This window comes from Capricornis sumatraensis, chromosome 3 (genome assembly GCF_032405125.1).
Source record: "Capricornis sumatraensis isolate serow.1 chromosome 3, serow.2, whole genome shotgun sequence".
Classification (NCBI taxonomy): Eukaryota; Metazoa; Chordata; class Mammalia; order Artiodactyla; family Bovidae; genus Capricornis; species Capricornis sumatraensis.
Window position 1 is genome coordinate 71052869 of NC_091071.1, and position 21171 is coordinate 71074039.

General features: G+C 35.1%; 2 protein-coding genes across 5 annotated transcripts in view; one reads left to right on the forward strand and one right to left on the reverse strand.

Moving 5' to 3' along the window:
- CFAP210 (cilia and flagella associated protein 210) overlaps positions 1-9345 on the forward strand; it is a 28004-nt gene extending 18659 nt beyond the window's left edge. Inside the window, exons 7-10 of the mRNA XM_068968452.1 lie at positions 230-369; positions 2759-2951; positions 3606-3770; positions 9004-9345. Coding sequence (XP_068824553.1) covers positions 230-369; positions 2759-2951; positions 3606-3770; positions 9004-9345 — 840 coding nt within the window. The remainder of the gene's footprint in view (positions 1-229; positions 370-2758; positions 2952-3605; positions 3771-9003) is intronic.
- Positions 9346-14293: 4948 nt separating this feature from the next.
- The window catches only part of PPIG (peptidylprolyl isomerase G), a 35036-nt gene continuing 28158 nt past the window's right edge, over positions 14294-21171 (reverse strand). For all 4 annotated transcript variants that reach the window (XM_068967454.1, XM_068967453.1, XM_068967456.1 and 1 more), the window contains exons 10-14: positions 19719-19929; positions 18828-18995; positions 17365-17452; positions 15733-15869; positions 14294-15567 (exon numbers count right to left, since the gene is read on the reverse strand). In XM_068967454.1, the coding sequence (XP_068823555.1) occupies positions 14460-15567; positions 15733-15869; positions 17365-17452; positions 18828-18995; positions 19719-19929 (1712 nt within the window). In that variant the 3' untranslated portion in view covers positions 14294-14459. The remainder of the gene's footprint in view (positions 15568-15732; positions 15870-17364; positions 17453-18827; positions 18996-19718; positions 19930-21171) is intronic.

A 21171-nucleotide genomic window follows, 5' to 3' on the forward strand; every position in this document is an offset into this window, starting at 1 on the left:
TCTCCATCATTGAATATTTAGAAGTTGTTTTCAATTTTTCAATATTATAAATAACTCTGAGATGAAATACATGGTACATGAAATTTAATGCCCAGCTATGATTATCTCCTTGAGATAAATTTCCAAGAGAGAAATAATTATATTAGAAGCTGACCGTTTGACAGGTTCCTGTTAGATATCTATATGTTGAGACTTTTCTTTGTGATAACACAATTTCCCCCTGCCCCAGGAACATTTGAATGATAAACATATCATCAAAGCTGTAGAACAGCAGCAGCAAGAGGAAGAAGATGAAAAGATTAGAAAATTCATCAAAGCAAAAAAGCGTCTTACACAAATGGGGAAAGAGAAGGAAGCTGAAAAACACAGGTCAGTGTCTAAAATAATTTTTGTGCTTAATAAAGTACTATCTGAAATTATTTTAGATCAGAAGTTGTGATTTGAAAGTGCAGTCTTTAGGAATAAAGGTCTTATTATTTTATGTATATCAGGGTATTTAGTGACTTTGTGATTTCAGCTTGGAGCATGTGAATTGGGGTTCCAATGGAATATTGATGTCATCTATGTGGTTCAGTTCAGTTCAGTCGCTCAGTCATGTCCGACTCTTTGCGACCCCATGAATCGCAGCACACCAGGCCTCCCTGTCCATCACCAGCTCCCAGAGTTCACCCAAACTCAGGTCCATCGAGTTGGTGATGCCATCCAGCCATCTCATCCTCGGTCGTCCCCTTCTCCTCCTGCCCCCAATCCCTCCCAGCATCAGAGTCTTTTCCAATGAGTCAACTCTTTGCATGAGGTGGCCAAAGTACTGGAGTTTCAGCTTTAGCATCATTCCTTCCAAAGGACACCCAGGACTGATCTCCTTCAAAATGGACTGGTTGGATCTCCTTGCAGTCCAAGGGCCTCTCAAGAGTCTTCTCCAACACCACAGTTCAGAAGCATCAATTCTTTGGTGCTCAGCTTTCTTCACAGTCCAACTCTCACATCCATACATGACTAGTGGAAAAATCATAGCCTTGACTAGATGGACCTTTTTTGGCAAAGTAATGTCTCTGCATCTATGTGGTAGATGACTGGAAATACTGAATATCTCTGCTTTAGGAGATGGGTATGAGAGCTGTATAAAAGCTGGAGATGGCTTTATGAGCCATTGATATACAAGTCGCAGCTGGAACTGTGGGTACAGGTGAGCTCACCTAGGGGGAGTAGATAAGAAATGAAGGTGACGTAGTCCCTGTGGAAATCCATAGTTAAAGGTCAAATGGAGAACAAAGATAATATGAAGACCAAGGAATAGTTTCCAGAGAATGGAGGAAAAGCAAAGAAACTGCCAAGGGTGTGTGTGTGAGAGAGAGAAAATTTACTAAGCAGAGAGCAGTCATCAGTGTTAGGTGACTAGAGGGAGAGAGTTTTAAAGTACAGCACTCATCAGATGTAGAGGTCATTGCTTACCTTAGTGAGCAATTTGGGATGAGATGAGTGAAGATAGAGTACATCGTGTTTTTGCTTAGATTATGCTTTTCACTTGTGCAAAACCCTCTGGTGGCTTCACACCACACTTAGAGTGTTGATTATGGCCCATAAGGCTCTGTACCCATGCTAATTCCCAGTGACCCTAACTCCCTCTCCCAAACCTCATCTCTTACTGTTCTCTTTCTTTCCCTCTTCCTCACTTACACTGAGTTTCTCCTGTACCCTCTTTGGGAAATTCTCACCTCCCTTGACTCTTTCAGATCTTTACTCAAATATTGCCTTCTCATTCAGGACATCCCTGTGTTATTTAAAATTATAACCGCATACCCCACATTGCTTATCACTTTAACGGCTTTCTTTTTTTCATTGGTGATCCAATACTATTTAAATTATTTAGTTTGCTGTGTCTCTACCCCAACTATTGTGAAAGCTCCACAAAGGCAGAGATTTTTAATGTTTTTGTTTACTTCTATGTCCCAATAACTGCAATAGTCCCTGGCACATAGTAGATAATCAATAAAAGTGTTTAGAAAAGCACTTTGTTTTTGAAAGCCCAGGTGAAATGTGACTTTTTCCACGAAGCCTTCCTTTTCCATTTGCCCACATCACTTTCTAGGTTTATTGTGGCCTTTTGCCTGCATAGTTATTTCCGTAACTGCCTTTTCTGCACTTTATTTTTTTATTCGTTACTTTTTGGCTGTTCTGGGTCTTTGGCGCTGTGTGGCCTTTCTCTAGTTGCAGGGAGCAGAGGCTGCTCTCTAGTCATAGAGCGCGGCTTCTCATCGCAGTGGCTTCTCTTGTGGAGCACAGGCTTTAGGGCATGTGGATTTCAGCAGTTGTGGATTGGGCTTAGTTGCTCCATGGCCTGTGGGATTTTCCCAGACTAGGATCAAACCTGTGTCTCCTGCACAGGCAGGCAGATTCTTCACCACTGAGACAGCAGGGAAGCCCTTTTCCCACTTTAGGTTGTCACTTCCTTGGGGCACGCACTGTGTCCTTTCTCTTTGCTTCTCCAGTGTGGCTTTGCAAACTCACTCTGATCAGTGAATATGTCACAACTCAAGTTAAAAGTTTTTGCCCAATTTCCTAAACCAAAATGCCCCCATTCTTTTAACAGATAGGCAGTTATTGTTGATGATGTGCCAGGCATTATGCTTGGCCCTGAACTAGAGAGAGGACTTAACCTGGTGCAAAAGGAAAGTTATCTATCTTCATTTAAAGTATGTTGGCTCCGTAACAAAACCATTCTTGAAGACTTGACTAGTAAATGGCTATTTTGTTACAGGCTAATGGAGGAACGGAGAGAAAGAATAAATAACTTCCTGAGTAAACTAATGAAAGAGAAATTTGACAATGAAGATTTGATTATTGCTAGAGATATTGCAGAAGCTGAGGCTGAGTGGGAAAAAAGAGAAAGAGAAAAGTATGAAAAAAACAAAGCAGAATTAAAAGCAATCGCAGAACATAGAGCTCTTGTGGTAAGCAATTCACTAAGTAAAAATCAAACAAAATGGAGCCCTTTGCTGCAGTTTCTCCTAACTTACTCCCTCTGCTTCTCTGACAAAAAACTAAGCTATTTGAAAAACATTGCATAAAATTATCTTCCAATATTCTTGAAATCAGACCATGTTTACTTTCTAATAGAAGATGACATGATAATTACAAATAAGATCTTTATAGATGCAAAGTAATAGTCTCTTCGGTTTCAGAACCATCTGAAATGTAAAAAAGTTATTAACTTTCATTTGAATGTTTTTAAGATAAACCAGGTAAAAATTACCCCATTGTGTTTCTGTGTATCTTAATACTTCAGAATTTATCCCTTACATGACTGACTTTCGTAAGATTTAGATAGTTTTTAAGCATTATAGCAGTTATATAATGCTATAAATGTTTCCCTATTTTGAGATGGTCTTGCTTTTCTGTTCCTATATTTTTTTAAACCAGTATCATTCTACTTACGTTTTCATTGTTTCTTGATATTACTAGAACAAAAAGTAAATTGGCCATGTGGGAGTCACCCCAACTTCCGGCGCTTTCATTGCGCCTGGCTGACTTTCCACTTGGAACTTGCTAACTTCCAGGCCATTGGTTGCTAAAAATGGTTTTTTCTTTTGCCTTCTATCATCTAGATGAAGAATAAAGAGGAAGAAGAAAGACAAAGGAAAACAGAGGCTACAGAACAATTGCTAGCTATCCTAAAAGCAGACCAGATTTTCTGGGAGCATGAAAAGGAAAAAAAGCGGAAAGCTGATAAAGAACGTCAAGAAGTTCAAGATGCCCATATTCAGCAAATGGTAATTATTCCTACTTATAAATAAATATGTAATGTAGATTTCATGAGCTTTGGTTCCCAAAACAGTTTTACCAAGTAAGATTAGACAGTTGCTATGGTTATGACACAATAAAATGTACTAAAAATGTGAAGTTACTTTTTATCAGTATTGAAGTTTCCGTACTAGGTTTATGTCTTTTGTACAGATAGTTATCTTTCTTCAGTTTCCATTGCATTTTAGTAAATGTGAAAGAAAATACAAATGCGTATGGCAGGCCATGATGCTTCTTTTACTTTTTCCCCTCATTTATAACTATTTTCCAGAGAATATGTTGATTGGGATCTCATAGGTTTCATTTCTGAGGTGAGTGGGGGTCCCACAGATTTGAGAACATGTATGCAGGACTGGGCATGTAATCATTTGTTTCTGAAAACTGTTCTCCAGAATAGCTCTACCATTTTCCATTCTTCCCAGCAATGTATGCAAAGACAAGTCACTCCACATCCTTGCCAACACTTGTTATTGCCATCTTTTAATTTTTAACAATTCTAGCATAGTGTTCAGAGAAGGCAGTGGCATCCCACTCCAGTACTCTTGCCTGGAAAATCCCATGGACGGAGGAGCCTGGTGGGCTGCAGTCCATGGGGTCGCTAAGAGTCGGACACGACTGAGCGACTTCCCTTTCACTTTTCACTTTCATGCATTGGAGAAGGAAATGGCAACCCACTTGTTCTTGCCTGGAGAATCCCAGGGATGGGGGAGCCTGGTGGGCTGCCGTCTATGGGGTCGCACAGAGTCGGACACGACTGAAACGACTTAGCAGCAGCAGCATAGTGTTATCTCATGGTGTTGTTTTGCATTTCCTAACAACTAAAGACGCTGAACATCTTTTCATGTTCTTTTTAGTTGTTGTGTGCCTTATTTTGTGTTTACTTAAATCTTTTGCCAGTTATTTAGTTGGGTTGTTAATGTGGTGAAACATACATAATATTTACTCTTTTTAATCATACAGTCCAAGGGCATTAAGCACATTTTTACTGAGATGCAGTTGTCAACACTGTCCGTCACCATAACTTTTTCATCATCCTACTCTGAAACTCTGTACACATTAAAGAACAACTGTCTGTTCTGTCTTCCTCCCAGTTCCTAGTAACCACTGTTCAACTTTTTGTCTCTGTGAATTTGCTCTTCTAAGTACCTCATATTAGTGAAATCATACAGTATTTTTTTCTCTTATTTCACTGAACATAGTGTCTTCAGGGTTCACTCACATTGCAGCATGTCAGTTTCATTCCTTCTTAATGATGAATAATATTCCATTGTACATATGTATCAGATTTTGCTTATCCACACATCCATCAGTGGATATTTGGGTGGTCCCCATATTTTGGCCATTGCAAATAATGACTGTCTGTGCACACTGCTATACCTGTTTGAGTTCCTGCTTTCCATTCTTTTGCTTATATTCCCACCAGTGGAATTGTGAGATCATATAGTAATTCTGTGCAGTTGTTTTTCAGAAACACCATACTGTTTTCTACAGCAGTTGCAGCATTTCACGGAGCCACCAGCAACGTTCAAGAGTTCTACCTTCTCCAAATTCTCAACACTCGTTTTCTGTGTCTGTTGTTGCTTATCATCGTGGATTTGAAGCATTTCCCTCATGATTAGTGATATTGAGCATCTTTTCATATACTTACTGACCATTTCCATTCAGGCTCAAGACTTCCTTTAGCACGTTTTATAGCCCAGGTAGGCTAGTGACAAATGTTTTTGTGGAGAAGTCTTTATCTTGCTTTTATTGGATACGAAATTAATTGGATGTCATTAGTTTTTTCAGCCTTTTGACTGTTCCAGTGTCTTCTGGCCTTCACCATTTATGACTGGAAATCTGTTAATAGTGTTTGTCCCTGTATGTGATGTGTCATTTGTCTCTTGCTCTCTTGCTGATTACAAGCTTTTTTATTGTGGCTTCCTGCAGATTGACTCTGATGTGTTTTTGTTTTTCCTATTTGAGATTTGTGGTGGGTCTTGGACGTGCTAGTTAATATCACCAAATGTGGGGAGTATTTTACTATTTCAAGTACTTTTTCCTACCTCTTTATCCCTTTTTTCTTCAGGGACCTAGTTTGCACATGCAGAGACATCTGATATTGTGCCAGAAATCTGACATTCTGTTAATTTTAGTCAATAATTTTTTCTCCAGATAGGATACTTTCTATTGACCTACTTTCAAATTCACTGATTCTGATGCTGAGCTCACCTAGTGAGCTTTTCATTTCAGTTATTGAACTTTCAACTCTACAGTTTTCTATAGTTTCTGTGATTCCCAATTCACTTGTTCTGAGCATATTTCTTTTAATTTACTGGATATTTTCATAACTGCTTTGAAATCTAATTGCCAAAGTCAATATGTAGTCTCATTAATAGTTGTAACTTTTATAACTATTAGTTATATAATTTTCTGTTGAACTTTCTTTCTTGAAAATAATATAACATTTTCCTATTTCTTTGCAGTGATTTTTGGCTGAAAATTGAACACTTTATATAGAATATGTTGCAGATTGTTTTGTTCTGAGGGTTGTTGCTTTTTTAGTAGGCAGTTGCTTTCCCTGGATGCAAACTATGAAATCTGCCTTCACCATAGTACCTCTGATGTCTTTGCTCACTTTTACGTTTTAAAGCCTGGATCCCTAGGGTTCTTTCCTCACTGTACTGGTTTTGTTTGACATTCATCCAGTAATATGGGTAGAGTTTATGTTCAGACACCTTTAGCCAGTAAAGCTTTTACTCCTACGCCTGCTATGAAAGCTGTGTGCAGGTTGAGATTGGTAGTCCAGAAGTTCTCGTGTGGATGTATTTTTATCAGTCAGGAATGTGTGTAGATTTATCATTACAGCTTTCTCTCATTCCAGAATCTCCTCCTATTTCTAGCTGTTTTGTCACTTGGTCCAAATAGAATCTGCCGTCATTGTCCAATAATCTGCATGTTTTCACAACCTGAGCTAGAGGGATAGCAATGCCTTCCAGACAAGAATGTTACAAACTTGTACTTCTTACCTTCTGATCTAGTTTTTCAGGAAAAAAAAAACTTTTCAAGCTATAGCCTGTACAGTCATTTACCAATGCTCTAAAATGGTTGACTTTAATAATCAACTTTTCTGTGGAGTTTTGCCCAACCTCATGTGGCCATTATCAGAAGTAGGATCTGCCACATTATTTTGAAGCAAATACCAAATATCATTATCATTTTATCAATGTATATTTCAGTATATTTCAATGTATATATCAGTATCTATCTCTAAAACCCAGGGACTCTTTAGAAATTGACATAATCACAATCCTGTTATCACACCTAAAACATTCAAAAAATATGTAACATTTAACATTCAGTGTTGTTTCAATTTCCACCAGATTGTCTCATGAATTATTTTTTAAAGGTTTTTGAGGATGAAACAGGGTCCATATATTCTATTTGGTTGATTGATATATCTTTCAAGTTTCTTGTAACCTGTAACTCTTCCTTCATCCCCATCCTTCTTGTTCTTAGTCTCCTTGTCTTCATTATGTTTATCTTGCAATTTGTTGAAGGAACTGGGTTTGTCTTTTCAAATTACAGTCTGGATCTTGTGGGCAGCCATGCAGGGTAGTATAGTTCCTTATATTTCATGCAAAATCCAAGTCAGTCAGATTCAGGCTCAATTTTTTGCTGAAAATCCCTCACAATTGGTGCTGTGTATTTCCCCTAGGAGGCATGTGATAACTGTTGTCTCACTTTTTGTGACACAAGCAGACTTTGGTGATTGTTACCTAGATTTAATTCATAGGTGGCAAAATGCATTTTCTCCTTCCTTCTCATTGATTGCTTTTCAAATAAATTTTCATGATCAGCAATTGGTTTCCCTTAAATACAATTTTAAGACAGGATAAATATTTGATTTTCACTTTTTTGTTTTCAAATGATTAGCTCTCTAACATCTCCTAAGGTTTTTGTTACTTTACCTCCCATGTGATCATTTTTAGGATTTTAAACCAATCAATATTTTACAAATCTGTATTTGATGTATATACTTTGAGGTACCTACCGGTCATATGATTCATTATGATTATCCTTTCCTTCCACTCTCATTTCCTTTCTGTACTTAAAAAACATTTATCCCTGTTCCCTCAATGTTTCTACAAAACTGCTACCAAATCAGTTTATCCCAATTGCTCCTTGTCAGGATCCCAAATTTTAGCATTTTACCATTGATGAGACAGTTTTTAGCCTTTTCTGTTTTTTCTTAATGTTATTTAATGTCATTTTCTATTTTTTTCAAACTCCTGGTGTCTGTCCCTATTCAACAAATAGCATAAAAGTCCTAGCGTTGAAATATAGCTTTCTAATAAAAATTTGGTATTTTGTATTGAATACAAAATAGTTGTTCTGTTTCATCACAAATTTCAGTTTGATTTTAAGCTACTATTTTATGCTGAAGTGTTTGGTTACTGATTTTGAAAATATTTGCATGAATGTTATAATAATATATTCACAAGTGAATTTTTTATAAACTCAGCACTTCTTAAAATGCATCAGATACAATGAAAAGCTATCAACCAAAATATAGAAATTTTTAAAAAGCCATTAGTCACTTCATATAATATAAACAGAACATTTTTGTAAATTATAAAAAGGAAAAAAGGAAATGCTAGTAAACTAGTTCTTTGACAGGTTGCTTATTCTACCTAGCTTCTGATCAGCCTACATTGATAAATGTCCAACTTCAGATTCTTAGGAAACAGAGAATGTAATTAGTTTAACTTAATTCAGATATTCATTGAAGATTTAATCGTATGTGGCTGGGTCACATGGTGTATGTGGCTGGTTTGGGATAGCAGGTCTGGGTGCATCCTTTCAGAAGAGCAGATGGACTGGGACAGTGATTGGTATGCCTTCTATACTTGTGAAAGAACACACCTTATAATCGGTAGAAACAGGATTTTAAACTTGGTTATTTTAATCTTAACTTCATGCTATATTGTTTGAAGACGTACAATCACATAGTAAGGTAAGCTTCACTGAGCCACTGCTGTGAACATAATGGGAGAAGCATGGGAGAATTTCTGAAATAAATTATATAGTTAAGTCAGGACTTGTCAAATGTCAATGAATTTAAAAGCTGTATCTACAACTTCATATGCTATGTGTGTTTAGAAAATTGGTCAATTTTCTAAACGTATCAGTATGTAATTATATTTTCTCTTTCCCAAACAGGCCAAACATAAGTTTAATGCACTGCAAGCAAAACAAGCAGAATCTGAGTACTGCAGACTTACTGAAGCACTTGTGGCTGAAAAGGAGAAGGAATTTCAGGATTATGCCAGAGAAGTAATTGAATCTGAGTCTGAATCGACAAACAAATATATTTATCCTCTTGTAAAAGCTGTACAGGAAGGACCTGGAGGTGGCCACGGACCAGTTTTAGTGGACAGAGGTGGATTAAGACCCAGCTATCAGGCGAATGATATCACTGGAGTCCAGCTCCCTTTTTATAACTCTCGGGGATCGAAATATAATTTTCAAAAGTCTAAGGGAAGGCTAGGTTTTACATGGTAGAAAAAAGTTTATTTTTAAGATTAAGAAGACTAATTTGTAGCTAATCTGAGCTACACATTCAAGTGAATTATATGCTTATAATTTGTTAATAAAGCTGCTTTTCATCTAAGTACAATTATGTCTGACCTAATTGATTCTTCCCCATTTAAGATTAAGTCAGATTCTTTTTTATTCTGATAAATGATATATATAACAAAATGTATAATTTTAGCTATTTAAGAATATTCAGTGGCATTAAGTATATTCATAATATTGTACAACCATTACCATTTATCTAGTTCCAGAAGTTTTTCATTGTTCCAAACGGAAACCCTGTTATCTATACCTGTTAGCACACAACTGTTCTAATTCACTAATTTGATAAAGCATAGCTAAAACTTGTGGCAAAGATGTAAACTGGAACTAAAACATTTCGGGTTATTGAGGTCTTGGGGGTGGGGGAGGTGTGAAAATTATGAATCAGCACTACTTAAAAAGAAATACAGTATTACATTAGGAAATATGTTTAGGAAAGAAACCTAGAAAGCAATGAAAATAGAAAACACAAAGTGAAACTAAAAGTATTTTAATACATAAATCTGTACAGCCCATATGACACACTCACATTTTACATATTCTCCTGGCTTAATAAAACATTTAAAAACACTCCAGAATTTGAAAATTTAGTAATATTCACCTACTAACACATATAAATCACTGAATGGTCAAAATGTTTTTATTTAAGCATATATATGTTGACTCTCAAGTTAACTAGGTTCATTTTCCCTAAAGATGTCTCATTTAAATTTAAAAAAAAAAAGAAGAAACCAAAAACTAGACAGTATGTTTTATAAAACTTAGTTAATGTTTATATGGCTTTATAATGGTAAGTGTTATATTAAAACTAGCAGGCACAGAATATAATACAATGTTCCCACTGCTGAGAAATTTGGAGGAATTAAAAAGCAAATGGTAGCATTCCAGTAGATAGTAATTCCATGTATAACCTTAAAAGTTTGCTGAGGCAAAAGACACCTTGCAACATGAAGCATTACGATTAAACAATTACACTAAAACTTATCCCTAAACCTGGAAATTGTCACTGCTGGCCAAATTCTTAAAGTTCACTACCGTTAAGATTCTGCTCAGTGTTTTCCCAGTACAATTTCTGTATCCTTGTGGGTAAAATAAAAAGTATTAAATGATTTATTTCATTATTAGCTTTTAATAAAAATAAAGTCCAAATAAACTAATACAATCAATAATTTAAAAAATACAAAACAAACCATTTGATAGTATAGTTTATTTAATACAATGTTTAACTATAAAAGTTGATACAGTTTCAGAGTTTAAAGTCTGTAAAATGCAGTTTGCATGAAACAGTTTAACAGTTACTAGACTAATGATAAGAGAAGCAGCATTTTGAGACTAATTATACAACTGCAACAAGTTTTATTCCTAAATTTCATTAAAAAAATATACATCACAGTGACTTTTGAGCTAGGAAAAGAAGTACATTTTAACCTCATTTGTTTTTCCCTTCCACAAAGAGAGCAGCCGCAACTTTTAACATCCTCACATACAAATACCCAATTATCTTATCCTTCAAAATACTATAAACACACAAAGAGGAAACAAAATGTACAGCATGTGCTTTTGGTAAACATAGGTATTTGCTTGCAAAAAGGTGGTGGTGGGGAAACACACCAATCAATCCCACCATACCTCCCTGTACATAAAAACAAACAAATCCCCTGACAACTCCCTTCAACCTTCCTGATGGAATTTTTAAAAATTTGTGATTTTTCTTTTCCTTTCATACTTACTTGTGTCACAACACAGGCCAGAATTTACATTTGCCTCAATGCTTTAAAGGCAGTTGGGAACTCACTATTAGCCAATGTTCCACTCCTGGAGTTTATTTTTCAAACAATAATTTGTAGCAAAACAGATCTTTTCACAATAAAACAGGTTAAAACCTACTACTCTTGGGGAGTCTATTCAACAGTAAATGTTGGAATACCAAACTGAATGATTACAGTAAATACAACCAAAAGGAGACAGAAAAACAGCCCATTTCATGTTTCTTTTTAACAATGATATGGTGTATATTTAAAGTACCTTCTATTGAAGGTAAAGGAAACAAGTTTATATAGACATCTACTATAAAAGTTCAAAGTGTGATTACCAAAAAAAAACCATAAACTGCCACCTAGAGTAAAGCAAAATCAACTACTAAAAAATATACTGATTTGTTCCACTAACTTGAAAACAAATTAGAACTGCCAATTAATATTACTACTCCAAATACCAGAACACCAACGCGTAGCTATCCCCAGTATTAAAGAAAATTTTACTTTTCAGTTTCATTTTCTACTGGGCACAAGGATCAAAGGCCATTAGGCAAAGCTCAGATGAGTTAATATTACATTTGTGCAAAGACAGATTTCTATAAGACAAATTCTTTGAAATCTCTGTGAGGGATCTGATTAAGACAACTTAGAAACTATCATGCTCTATGAACTCTCTTAACTATAGTTTTTAAATGTTTTAAAGCAAGCTGGTATCTTCCCTACAAGTTCATTAACATTAATCTCTCTGAAGCGTCAATTCTGTGGCAGATGATTTACAAAAAAAAAGAATTCACAGGAAATAATCATAAAAAATTTTTATTTCTCAGTTATTGCCAACCAGGCAATAAAAGCAAACTAAAAATCTTTAAATGGATTTAAATCCGCTTAAACATGTTTGAGTTTACAGTTTACCTCAAAGTAATTATATCAACTTGGCAGGAAACAAATAGTTGACTTTCAGGAAAAGAGTTGTTCAAAGTAAAAAGGGTTGCACAACTATTAAAAAAGTAATGAAAGAATTACTTGATCAGTGCAGTATTCAGATGCAAAGGCAGATGTATGGTTAATGCTGTTTGATCATTTTCTAAATGTTATTTACATTCTGAAAATAAAATCTAGCTGATTGTCATCCTTCACTTCAACTCCTTCACCATACCTAACTGTAAAAAGAGCTAACAGTTTTTCTAAGTCTAGAAATAATGCTTAGCATGGAATTGCTTCTTTGATAACCAAAATAGAATATTACTTAAAGCAATTACTAGTTTTCCCCCCTGTGGTTACTTATCTGTAAATTCTTAGTAGATAAAATTTCTGGCATCAGACAACATACAAGTATTTTTTAATTAGCATGGATTTTCTTCTTTTGTTGTTATTAGAAATCCTTTCTTAAACAGCACCCTTCTTGAAGCTCAAATAGTTTATAACAAAGACTTTTTAAATGCAGTTCACTGAATTTAAGACAAGCAAAAACTAAAATATATAACACATTATACAGCTTGGGGACTCAGGACTCAATTATCTCTAAGGTTTGTGATAAAAATCTCTAAGGAATCAATCACCCTGGATTATCATAAACATTTATTACTTTTATCATTAGGAAAAAGATTCAGTAAGACCCTGATATGGATATTTGTTTCAGGAAATCCAAACAATCTTATAATCATCACCCTATTTATTACATAAGTATCATTACTGTATTAATCAATAATGGGAAGTATTATATTAATAAGCATTGCTTTGCTCAGTACAAATAGCATGAGTAGCTACTGGATTTACCAAGAAGCTACCTGGTAATAAGTAGCTATAAGTATCAAATAAGGGATAAGTAAGGAGCTATTTGATACTATGTTGACAAATATTAAAGTACAAAACACTCTAAAGGCAACTACTAATTGGAATTCTGAAATTTCTTTTCAAATGAGGCAGGTTTTGTGTTTACTGGATGTTCAGTATTCTATTTAGAAGAGAAATTACAGAATAAAAGGCCACACATCACTAAAATAGCAATATGCAACACACAAACTTCTAAATGGACTTTGGATATCTTTAGTGTTTAACTCTGTAAGCTATCAAATTTTGCCACTTTCTACTCTATGTGGCAATGTTATACATGCCAAGTTAAAATAATGATTAATAGTAATAATATAAAGCCACCTGAAGAGAAGGAAATCAGAGTCATAAACATGCTACAGCCTGTGGTACATATATAAGAGAGATGCGTTTTCTTGCCAGTTGAAACTCAGTTATGAGACTTAGAGGGGTCAGTTAAAGTTTAAAAAAAAAAAAAACCAACCACCATGCAACGTTAACACTGAACTCTAGGTTAGTGGCCAAAAAGAGAACTCTCGTAAGTTAATGGGTCAGTACCAACAATTTTTAGAATTTGTCTAACAAAGACCTGCACGAGTGGTATGTTTTAGTGAGGAAAGTATTTTTTTTCATTTTAGAGAAGGGCAATGACAATAACAACAATTACAGAACATTCACCAAAAGTAAGTTTCATCTCTTCAGACCAAAAGAAACACAGAATTGAGAATTACAACCTGATCCTCAAGGTTTAGCTCTTGTTAGATGCTGTATAACAGCAACTCAAGCCCAATCAGTACATTAACTGAAAAAAATACTCAACTATATCTATACACAGTTGATAAAACAGGAAAAATAAGAAACAAGCTACTGGTAGCACTATAAAGAATAACATATGAAGTGCAATATAAATATTTTAAAACACAAATTACTATAAAATCAAAAGTGATGACTTAATATCTCAAGTTATTAGGGGCCCACTTCTGTATAATTAAAAGCTGCTGTTGCAAGCCTCTATTATAAATGCAATCAAAAAATCTATGTAAGATTTCTTCTACCAAGTGGCTTCTAAGGTTACTTTAATCATGAGAAACACAAGCTTCTATAATAATGTATTCCAACAATCAGTTATCCTTCTTTCCAATTGGCTGATCACACAAATTAGGGAATAGAAGAGCATGTTTGCTACTGGCTGATTGTTGCAACACAAAAATGCATACATGAAATAGTTAAACACAGCACACAGTATTACACCAAAATGTTTTTCTCATTTCAAGTTTATTAAAACTTTAGCAGTACAAATTATCCAGGCTGCAGATTATCAAAAGATCAACTCAATAAAGTCCACATTGGAAAAAAAAAAAAAGACAATCCCAAAACAATGAAAAGAAAAAAACAACATAAAGAAGATCATCAGCAAGTCTCTAAAACTTAAAATCTGAGACAGAATGGAAATAAGAAGTTTATATAACTCACTCATCCACTTTTGTCTTCATCTGTTCCAGGGCTTGATTCATGATCAAATTTTTTATTTTTATCATGTGCGTGGTCATTTTCTTGACCCTTTGATTTTTGGTTTTCTTTTTCCACTGAGGATCTGGTCTTCTCATCCTCCTTATTTTTCAAGGTGGAGAACTTTAATTCATTGTCCTGACTACTTTGTTTCACTTTTGAGAATGGACTTTGATCTCTATCTGCCTTTTTTTCCCTATTACTATTTGAACTACTATGATCACGATTTTTAGAGTACATTCTCTTCTCACCCTCAGAATTCTCTTTTCTGTGTGAACTTCTACTTTCTTGGTTTCTGTATTTTTCCTTGTTTCTGCTTTGACTTTCTTCTCTCTCCGAGCTCCGTGAATCTCTCCTCCTCCTCCTCCTATCTTTACTTCTTGACCTTCCTGGCGTCGCTCTTCTCTCTCGGCTCCGTGACCTGCCTCTTCTCCTGTACTCCTGTTCCCTGTGTCTATGATGCTCCTTGCTTCTGCTGCGGTCTCGGTCATGGCTTCTGGAGCGCACTCTTCTGCTCCTGTCCCTACTTCTACTTCGTTCCTTTGTTCTACTGTTGTAACTGTGTTTGCTTTTAGTGACATCACGTTCTCTACTCCTAGACTGTGCACGTCTGTCTTTGTCCTTACTTTTATTATGATCATGCTCATTGTTTTTGGATTCTAACTGTTTAGACTTCTCTTTACTTCTACTCCTTTCCTGATCTTTTCCTTTAGAGTCGGGTTTTTCTTTTTCTTTAACATTCTCATGATCCCTTTCTTTACTCCTTGACTTCATCCTCTTTTCTTCATGTCTATTATGCTTTGTGTCTCTTTCCTTACTTTTGGATTTCTCTTTGCTCTTACTCCTACTTTTTGATTTGGCCCTTTTCTTTACCTTGTTCTTATATTTATCATCTTTTTCTGAATTTCTTCTGATTTCTCTTTCTTTGCTGTTAGATTTATGGTCTTTAACTTTCTTTTCCTTTTCACTTTTCCTGTTTGGACTCTCAGACACATGCCTATGATCAGTTATTTTTTTCTCTTTTACTCTAACTGGGCTTCTTTGATTTTCTTTTATTTCATTTAACTCACTCCTAAAAAATGAAGAAAAAAAAGTTTTGGGGAGACTTTATTAGCTGAAATAATATTCTATTTTCCTTAAGATTTTCAGAAACAACTGAAATGACTCTAAATCAAATAATTTAAAATAGTTAAAAAAAATACTTATTACCACATTTGTAATAAGAGTTAAATCTTACTTATCCCCTTTAATCCATCTTTCACCACTCGATACTCTCATTCTTTGAGCTCTCTGCATCTCCTGCCTCCAATGTGGAGGAGTCTCACTACGTCTGAAACGATCCCTTGATCTGGATCTAGAAGGAGTTCGATAACGCTTTAAAAAAATAGAGGGGAAAAAAATTAACATATAAAAACATGAAAGTACTACAACAGTTGCTAAAGTGTATGTACTTTTAGGTTTCAAAAAATGTCTGATATTTCCATGCCCTCTAAAATAACTAAACTCTCCCAATTTTCAGGTAGGAAATCAATGAGGCATGACATGGTTTGATATGTTTCCACTGCTAATGAAATGTGTCCTTATATATTCTTGTTTTAAATAATTCTTGAGTTTAAGTTCTAAAAGAGTAAATATTGACAGCTATAACCCACATCAACAAAAACCCTTTTAAATCTTCCATCATTTTTAAGAGTGTAAAGAGGTCCTAAGACAAAAAAGTTTAAGAACTGCCATGAGACCAGTTAGGAAGCCATTTATAGTTCAGAGAATATATAATGGTGAATTGAACTCAGATGGTAGGAGTGTAACTTGAGAGAAGTAGATGGATTTCAGCATATCTGAGAGGCTGAACTAACAGGATTTGGTGACAGAGAAGTTACAAATGGTAGAAAAGAAAGATGAGAAATAAAATGATTCTTGGGCTTCAGGTTTAAGTAACTGCACAAGTGGAGGTGTTGATCACTGAGACCAGAAACCTAAAGGAGGGTCAGGCCTGAAGAAGAAGAGTGCTTATGCTCAACCCTGTAAATGCTGAGTTTGAAGTGTCCACTAGGCACCTAAACAGTCATCAAATAAGGCTCTGGTACCATAAAAGCAGATGAAAAACTGAGTTTTCAGTGCACAGGTACCCAGTGAAATTATGAGACTGATGAGATTGCCCAAGAAGCAAATACAGAGTGAGAAGAGTTAGCACTCTAAGGTACTACAACATTTAAAGATCAGGCAGAGGAGTATGAACTGGCATTGGAAATTTAAGACAGCCTAGCCAGAGACAGCGAGGAAAGACAATGGAAGTAAAGGAGAAAGAGTAACAAGGAGGGAGATTAACAAAGACAAAGGCTGAAGGATCCAGTGGATTTTGTGACATGGAACTGACCATAAAGCAAGTGCTGTTTTCAGGAGAACAGCAGAAGACAACCTGAAATGACTAAGGAACAAGTAGGAAGTGAAGAAATAATATACTAAGTATAGCCTTGTTTGTTAAAAGGTTGCAAACACAAGAAGATATTTAAATTCTGAAGAGGAGAATCCAGTGAAGAAAAAGGGTATGAAACGTAAGAATAGGATTAATTTTTAATAAGAGTAGACACACAGTGGTCAGGAAGTAATAAAGAGGCACAAGAAAAACCTCAATCTCATTTTATACCATGTACATGTAAAATCCATTAACATCTCATGGACTTTCAGCATAGAAGAACCAACACAAAGAAGTACTATAAAAAGAGAACATACAATTCAATATCCACATCTACTCTAAATTTTAACTAAATTTTTAATTTTAAATTTTTTTATGTGAAAAAAAATCAAACACTCCAAGATTTAAGATAAATGCAATATTATCAGGATTTCTGGGAAAATAATCACCTACCCTTGGTCCTCTTCCTTTAATTTTCCTGCCAGACCTAGTAACTAAAAGTCGTCTCTGGTATGAAGGAGGCTGGGAGTTAGGTAGATTACTAGAAGGAAGCAAAGGGAAAATTAAAACACATTATATAATAAAAATAAATCTGGAGAACATCGCTCTATTAATCTAAACTAATAGACTTAAAATGGTGGTTCTCAACGAGGAATATTATCAGTTTTAATAGGTATTTGGAAAAGTAGGGGAGCATTTTAACAACTGTCAGTGAGGAGAGGGTGCTACTGGTACTGAGTGACCACAAGTCAGGAATGCTAGAATCTTGTAATGCATGAGGATGAGCAACTATTCTGTTCCCAAATGCCAACTGTTTTGTTGAGACATACTGTTACATAATCTTTAGGAAGATAAAGTCAACTTGATAGTGCTAAGGAACATGAGAAAACTTGGAGTAGGCTGTATGCTGTTAAGAGAACAATTTTAAAGCTATCTGATTCTTAAGTACCTCATTATCCTACCAGCAGTTATTCACTGGTGATAAAACTATGGATAAGTGCAACTGATGTGAATTAAAGAGATAACTTGGTCTGAATTAGAAAAATATTTAATATCATGCTTTATATAAAAAAGGGAAACTACTTATTTTCAAATAATAATATGAATATTAGCACTAACAATATTTATGTACGCTATATTTGAAAATGTATTTTAAAGTAGTTCAAATATTTTCTCCTTAATGTTTATGTCCTTAGAAACATCCTTTCCTAACAGTTGAGTAAACAAAATTCAATTCATCAAAATTAACACAATTCAAGTAACCAAGATTTATTTTTATATTTTTACTGTATTGTGAAAGTACAGGGTGAATGAGCAGGTTTTTATCACTTTTATGTTATTTCTGATCAAAAATAAGAGAAAGATATCTATCTTTTTTCCCTGTTTTTGGACATAATATTAAAATGATACATAAAGAACCAACACAACTACTAATTCTAATAATGTGAATTATGTAGAAACATTTTCAAAGTACTTGAATATACTATCAATTTTTAATACCACAATATTGTAAACCAGGCAAGGAAAAAAGCATTTTCTCCCACCAGACAAACTGAAACATAAAGGTTCTCACTTGCTTAAAAATTTAAGGTATATAAGTAACAGAGTAAAACATCTGTTTTACATGGAATTTGTCTGGAATGCCACTTAACATACCTTTTTGCCATTTGTAGTGGTTTTTTAAAAAGTTACTTTTATTTAAAAATCTGTCTAAATTAAGTCAATTTATCTTTTCAGCTGTGTGACTGGCAAATAGGAGCTTTGCTAACACTATCCAATTAAAAAATTACAATCTTAGGACAAGGTCACCAATTAAACCTTATCTAAAATTTTAAAAACTGTTCCTTTTTTTTTTTAAAGAAAGGTTCTGTGGTAGAGAATGAAGGGCTCTTTGTAAAATAAACATATTGACATACCATTCTCTCTCTCTCTCTCTCTCCCTGTTCTTCCTTTCCTTTTCATCAGCTTTAGGAGGACTTTTTCTCATTAGGAATCTGTTTTCAGGTATTGGAGGGATTTCTTCTGGACGGACAGTAGACTGGGGTTGTGCTTCAAGATTTTCAGCCTCACTTTCACTAGATGCACTTAAAAGAAATACATAAACAAGTTCCATTTGGTTATTATGTACCCACCTCAATTTTCCAATTGTTGGTCTTTCTTTCCTTTGCAAATATTCTATCTATCTATCATCTGGTCCCCCACTGCTGACCAAAGATGCAGTTACATGGGGAAAATACTCGTTCCTCTGACAAACCAACCTAAAACCAAAACCAAATCCAAATCTACCTATTATCACATTTTCAAAAAATACTTTCCTTTAAAATGGAACCAAAATATTCCATATGCACTGCACTGATAAATTTAAAATACTTTAAAATATAGGAAAAGAAACTGCTTTAGAGGCAACGGGCTTATGAAGGTGAGCTTTAGTACAAAGACAGATTTTTTTCAGACACAACAGAAAAGAAAGTAAATATGCTGACATAATCTGCTTTATGCTATCATAGGAGGAAAAAATAAGGTAAATACTCATTGGTTTCCTACAATTCTTACTAATTTTAAATTCCTTCCATAAAATACAAACGTTAATCAAAAAAGTCATTGAGTTCAGACAAAATGAACTGCATGATTTTGCTGAAAACTGAAATGTTACCCAAATTTAATTTATAGACTGCAGAATATCAGAATGGTCTTATATGTCATGCTACGAAGTATTTCTATTTTTTAATTGACTCAATATCCCAATAGCTTTATATATAAACAGGTAATTATAATACAAAGCCAGTACTGTAAAAGTAAATTAAGACCTTTTCTTGCTTTTCTTTCGCTTCTTCTTCTCTTTCTTGTGTTTACGAGAATTTTTCCTATGTTTCTTCTTTCTTTTTTTTGATTTCTCTTCAGAAGCACTTTCAGAATCAGAAGAATCAGAAGAGGACTGAGAATCGCTTGAGCTATCTGAGTCACTGGATGATGAGGAGGAAGAAGATGATTTATGCCTTTTCTTTTCTTCTTTCTTAGCTTTAATAAAAAGCAAAATGGTTCGGTCAATACTTTTTAGACAAACTTTGTAAGAGGAAATTTAGATTTTTTTTTTGGCAGATTCTCCAAGTCCAGTATTTAACACTTAGTTCATCCAGCTATTTGAACTGAACAGTACAGGAAAGCAGTTAAGACTCAAGATTAGAATCCAGACCTTCAGATTCATGGGATTCCCAGATGGCTCAGATGGCTCAGTGATAAAGAACCCACCTGTCAATGTAGGAGACATCAGAGACATGGGTTCGATCCCTGGGTCAGGAAGATCCCCTAGAGAAGGAAATGGCAACCCACTCCAGTATTCTTGCCAGGAAAATCCCATGGACAGAGGAGCCTGGTGAGCTACAGTCCATGGGGTCACACAGAGTCGGGCATCACTGAAAACGTACATGTGCACACGCACACATCCACTAGATTCATGGGTCTGAGTTATATCTATATCTAAAGAATTCTGGGAAAGTTAACAGGTAAAAACACTAAACTAAGTCAATTTCAGTAATTAGTTGAATAACATTTTTTTAAAGCACAGAAGTAACACTCAAGAATCTCAGATTCTAATATTTTTATAGTTTTCAACTTTTTCTCTTATCAATATTGGAAGCAGAACTGTAGGAGAGAAGTAACAGAAAAAATACTTTGCATGTATGTGGAAAGGTAAGAAACACGATTCCATTGGAATGGGCTTATTCAATGCCTAAGCATCCCTCTAATGATTAGAACCTGTGCTCACCAACAAACGAAGCCCCCACATGCTGTATTATATAGAGAAAGTCCAATGAAGACCCAGGGAAGCCCCCCAAAAAGTTAATTTCAAATTGAAATTTTATTTTGGGTCAAAGAAAGTTTTAATTTTTAAAAGGGATCACCAAACTCAAATGATTTAAGGACTAGGAAACTAACACAAATAAGTGAAGTTAATCAGGAACTGGGGAAAGACGTGACAGACTGGATAGAGTCTGGCCCACCTAAAATTATTCTAATTCAAACCATGGTGGACTTAAAGAAGTGAATTCAACTATCCAATTAAAACAGGGGCGGGGGCTGGGGGGTGGTTTCTCTGATGATCCAGTGGTTGAGAATACTTCTGCCAAAGCAGGGACATGGGTTTGATCCCTACTCTGGGAAGATCCTACATTCGACGTGGCAACTAAGCCCGTGGGCCACAACTGCTGAGCCAGCACTTCGGGGCCCATGAGTCGCAACTACTGAGCATGCGTGCTGCAA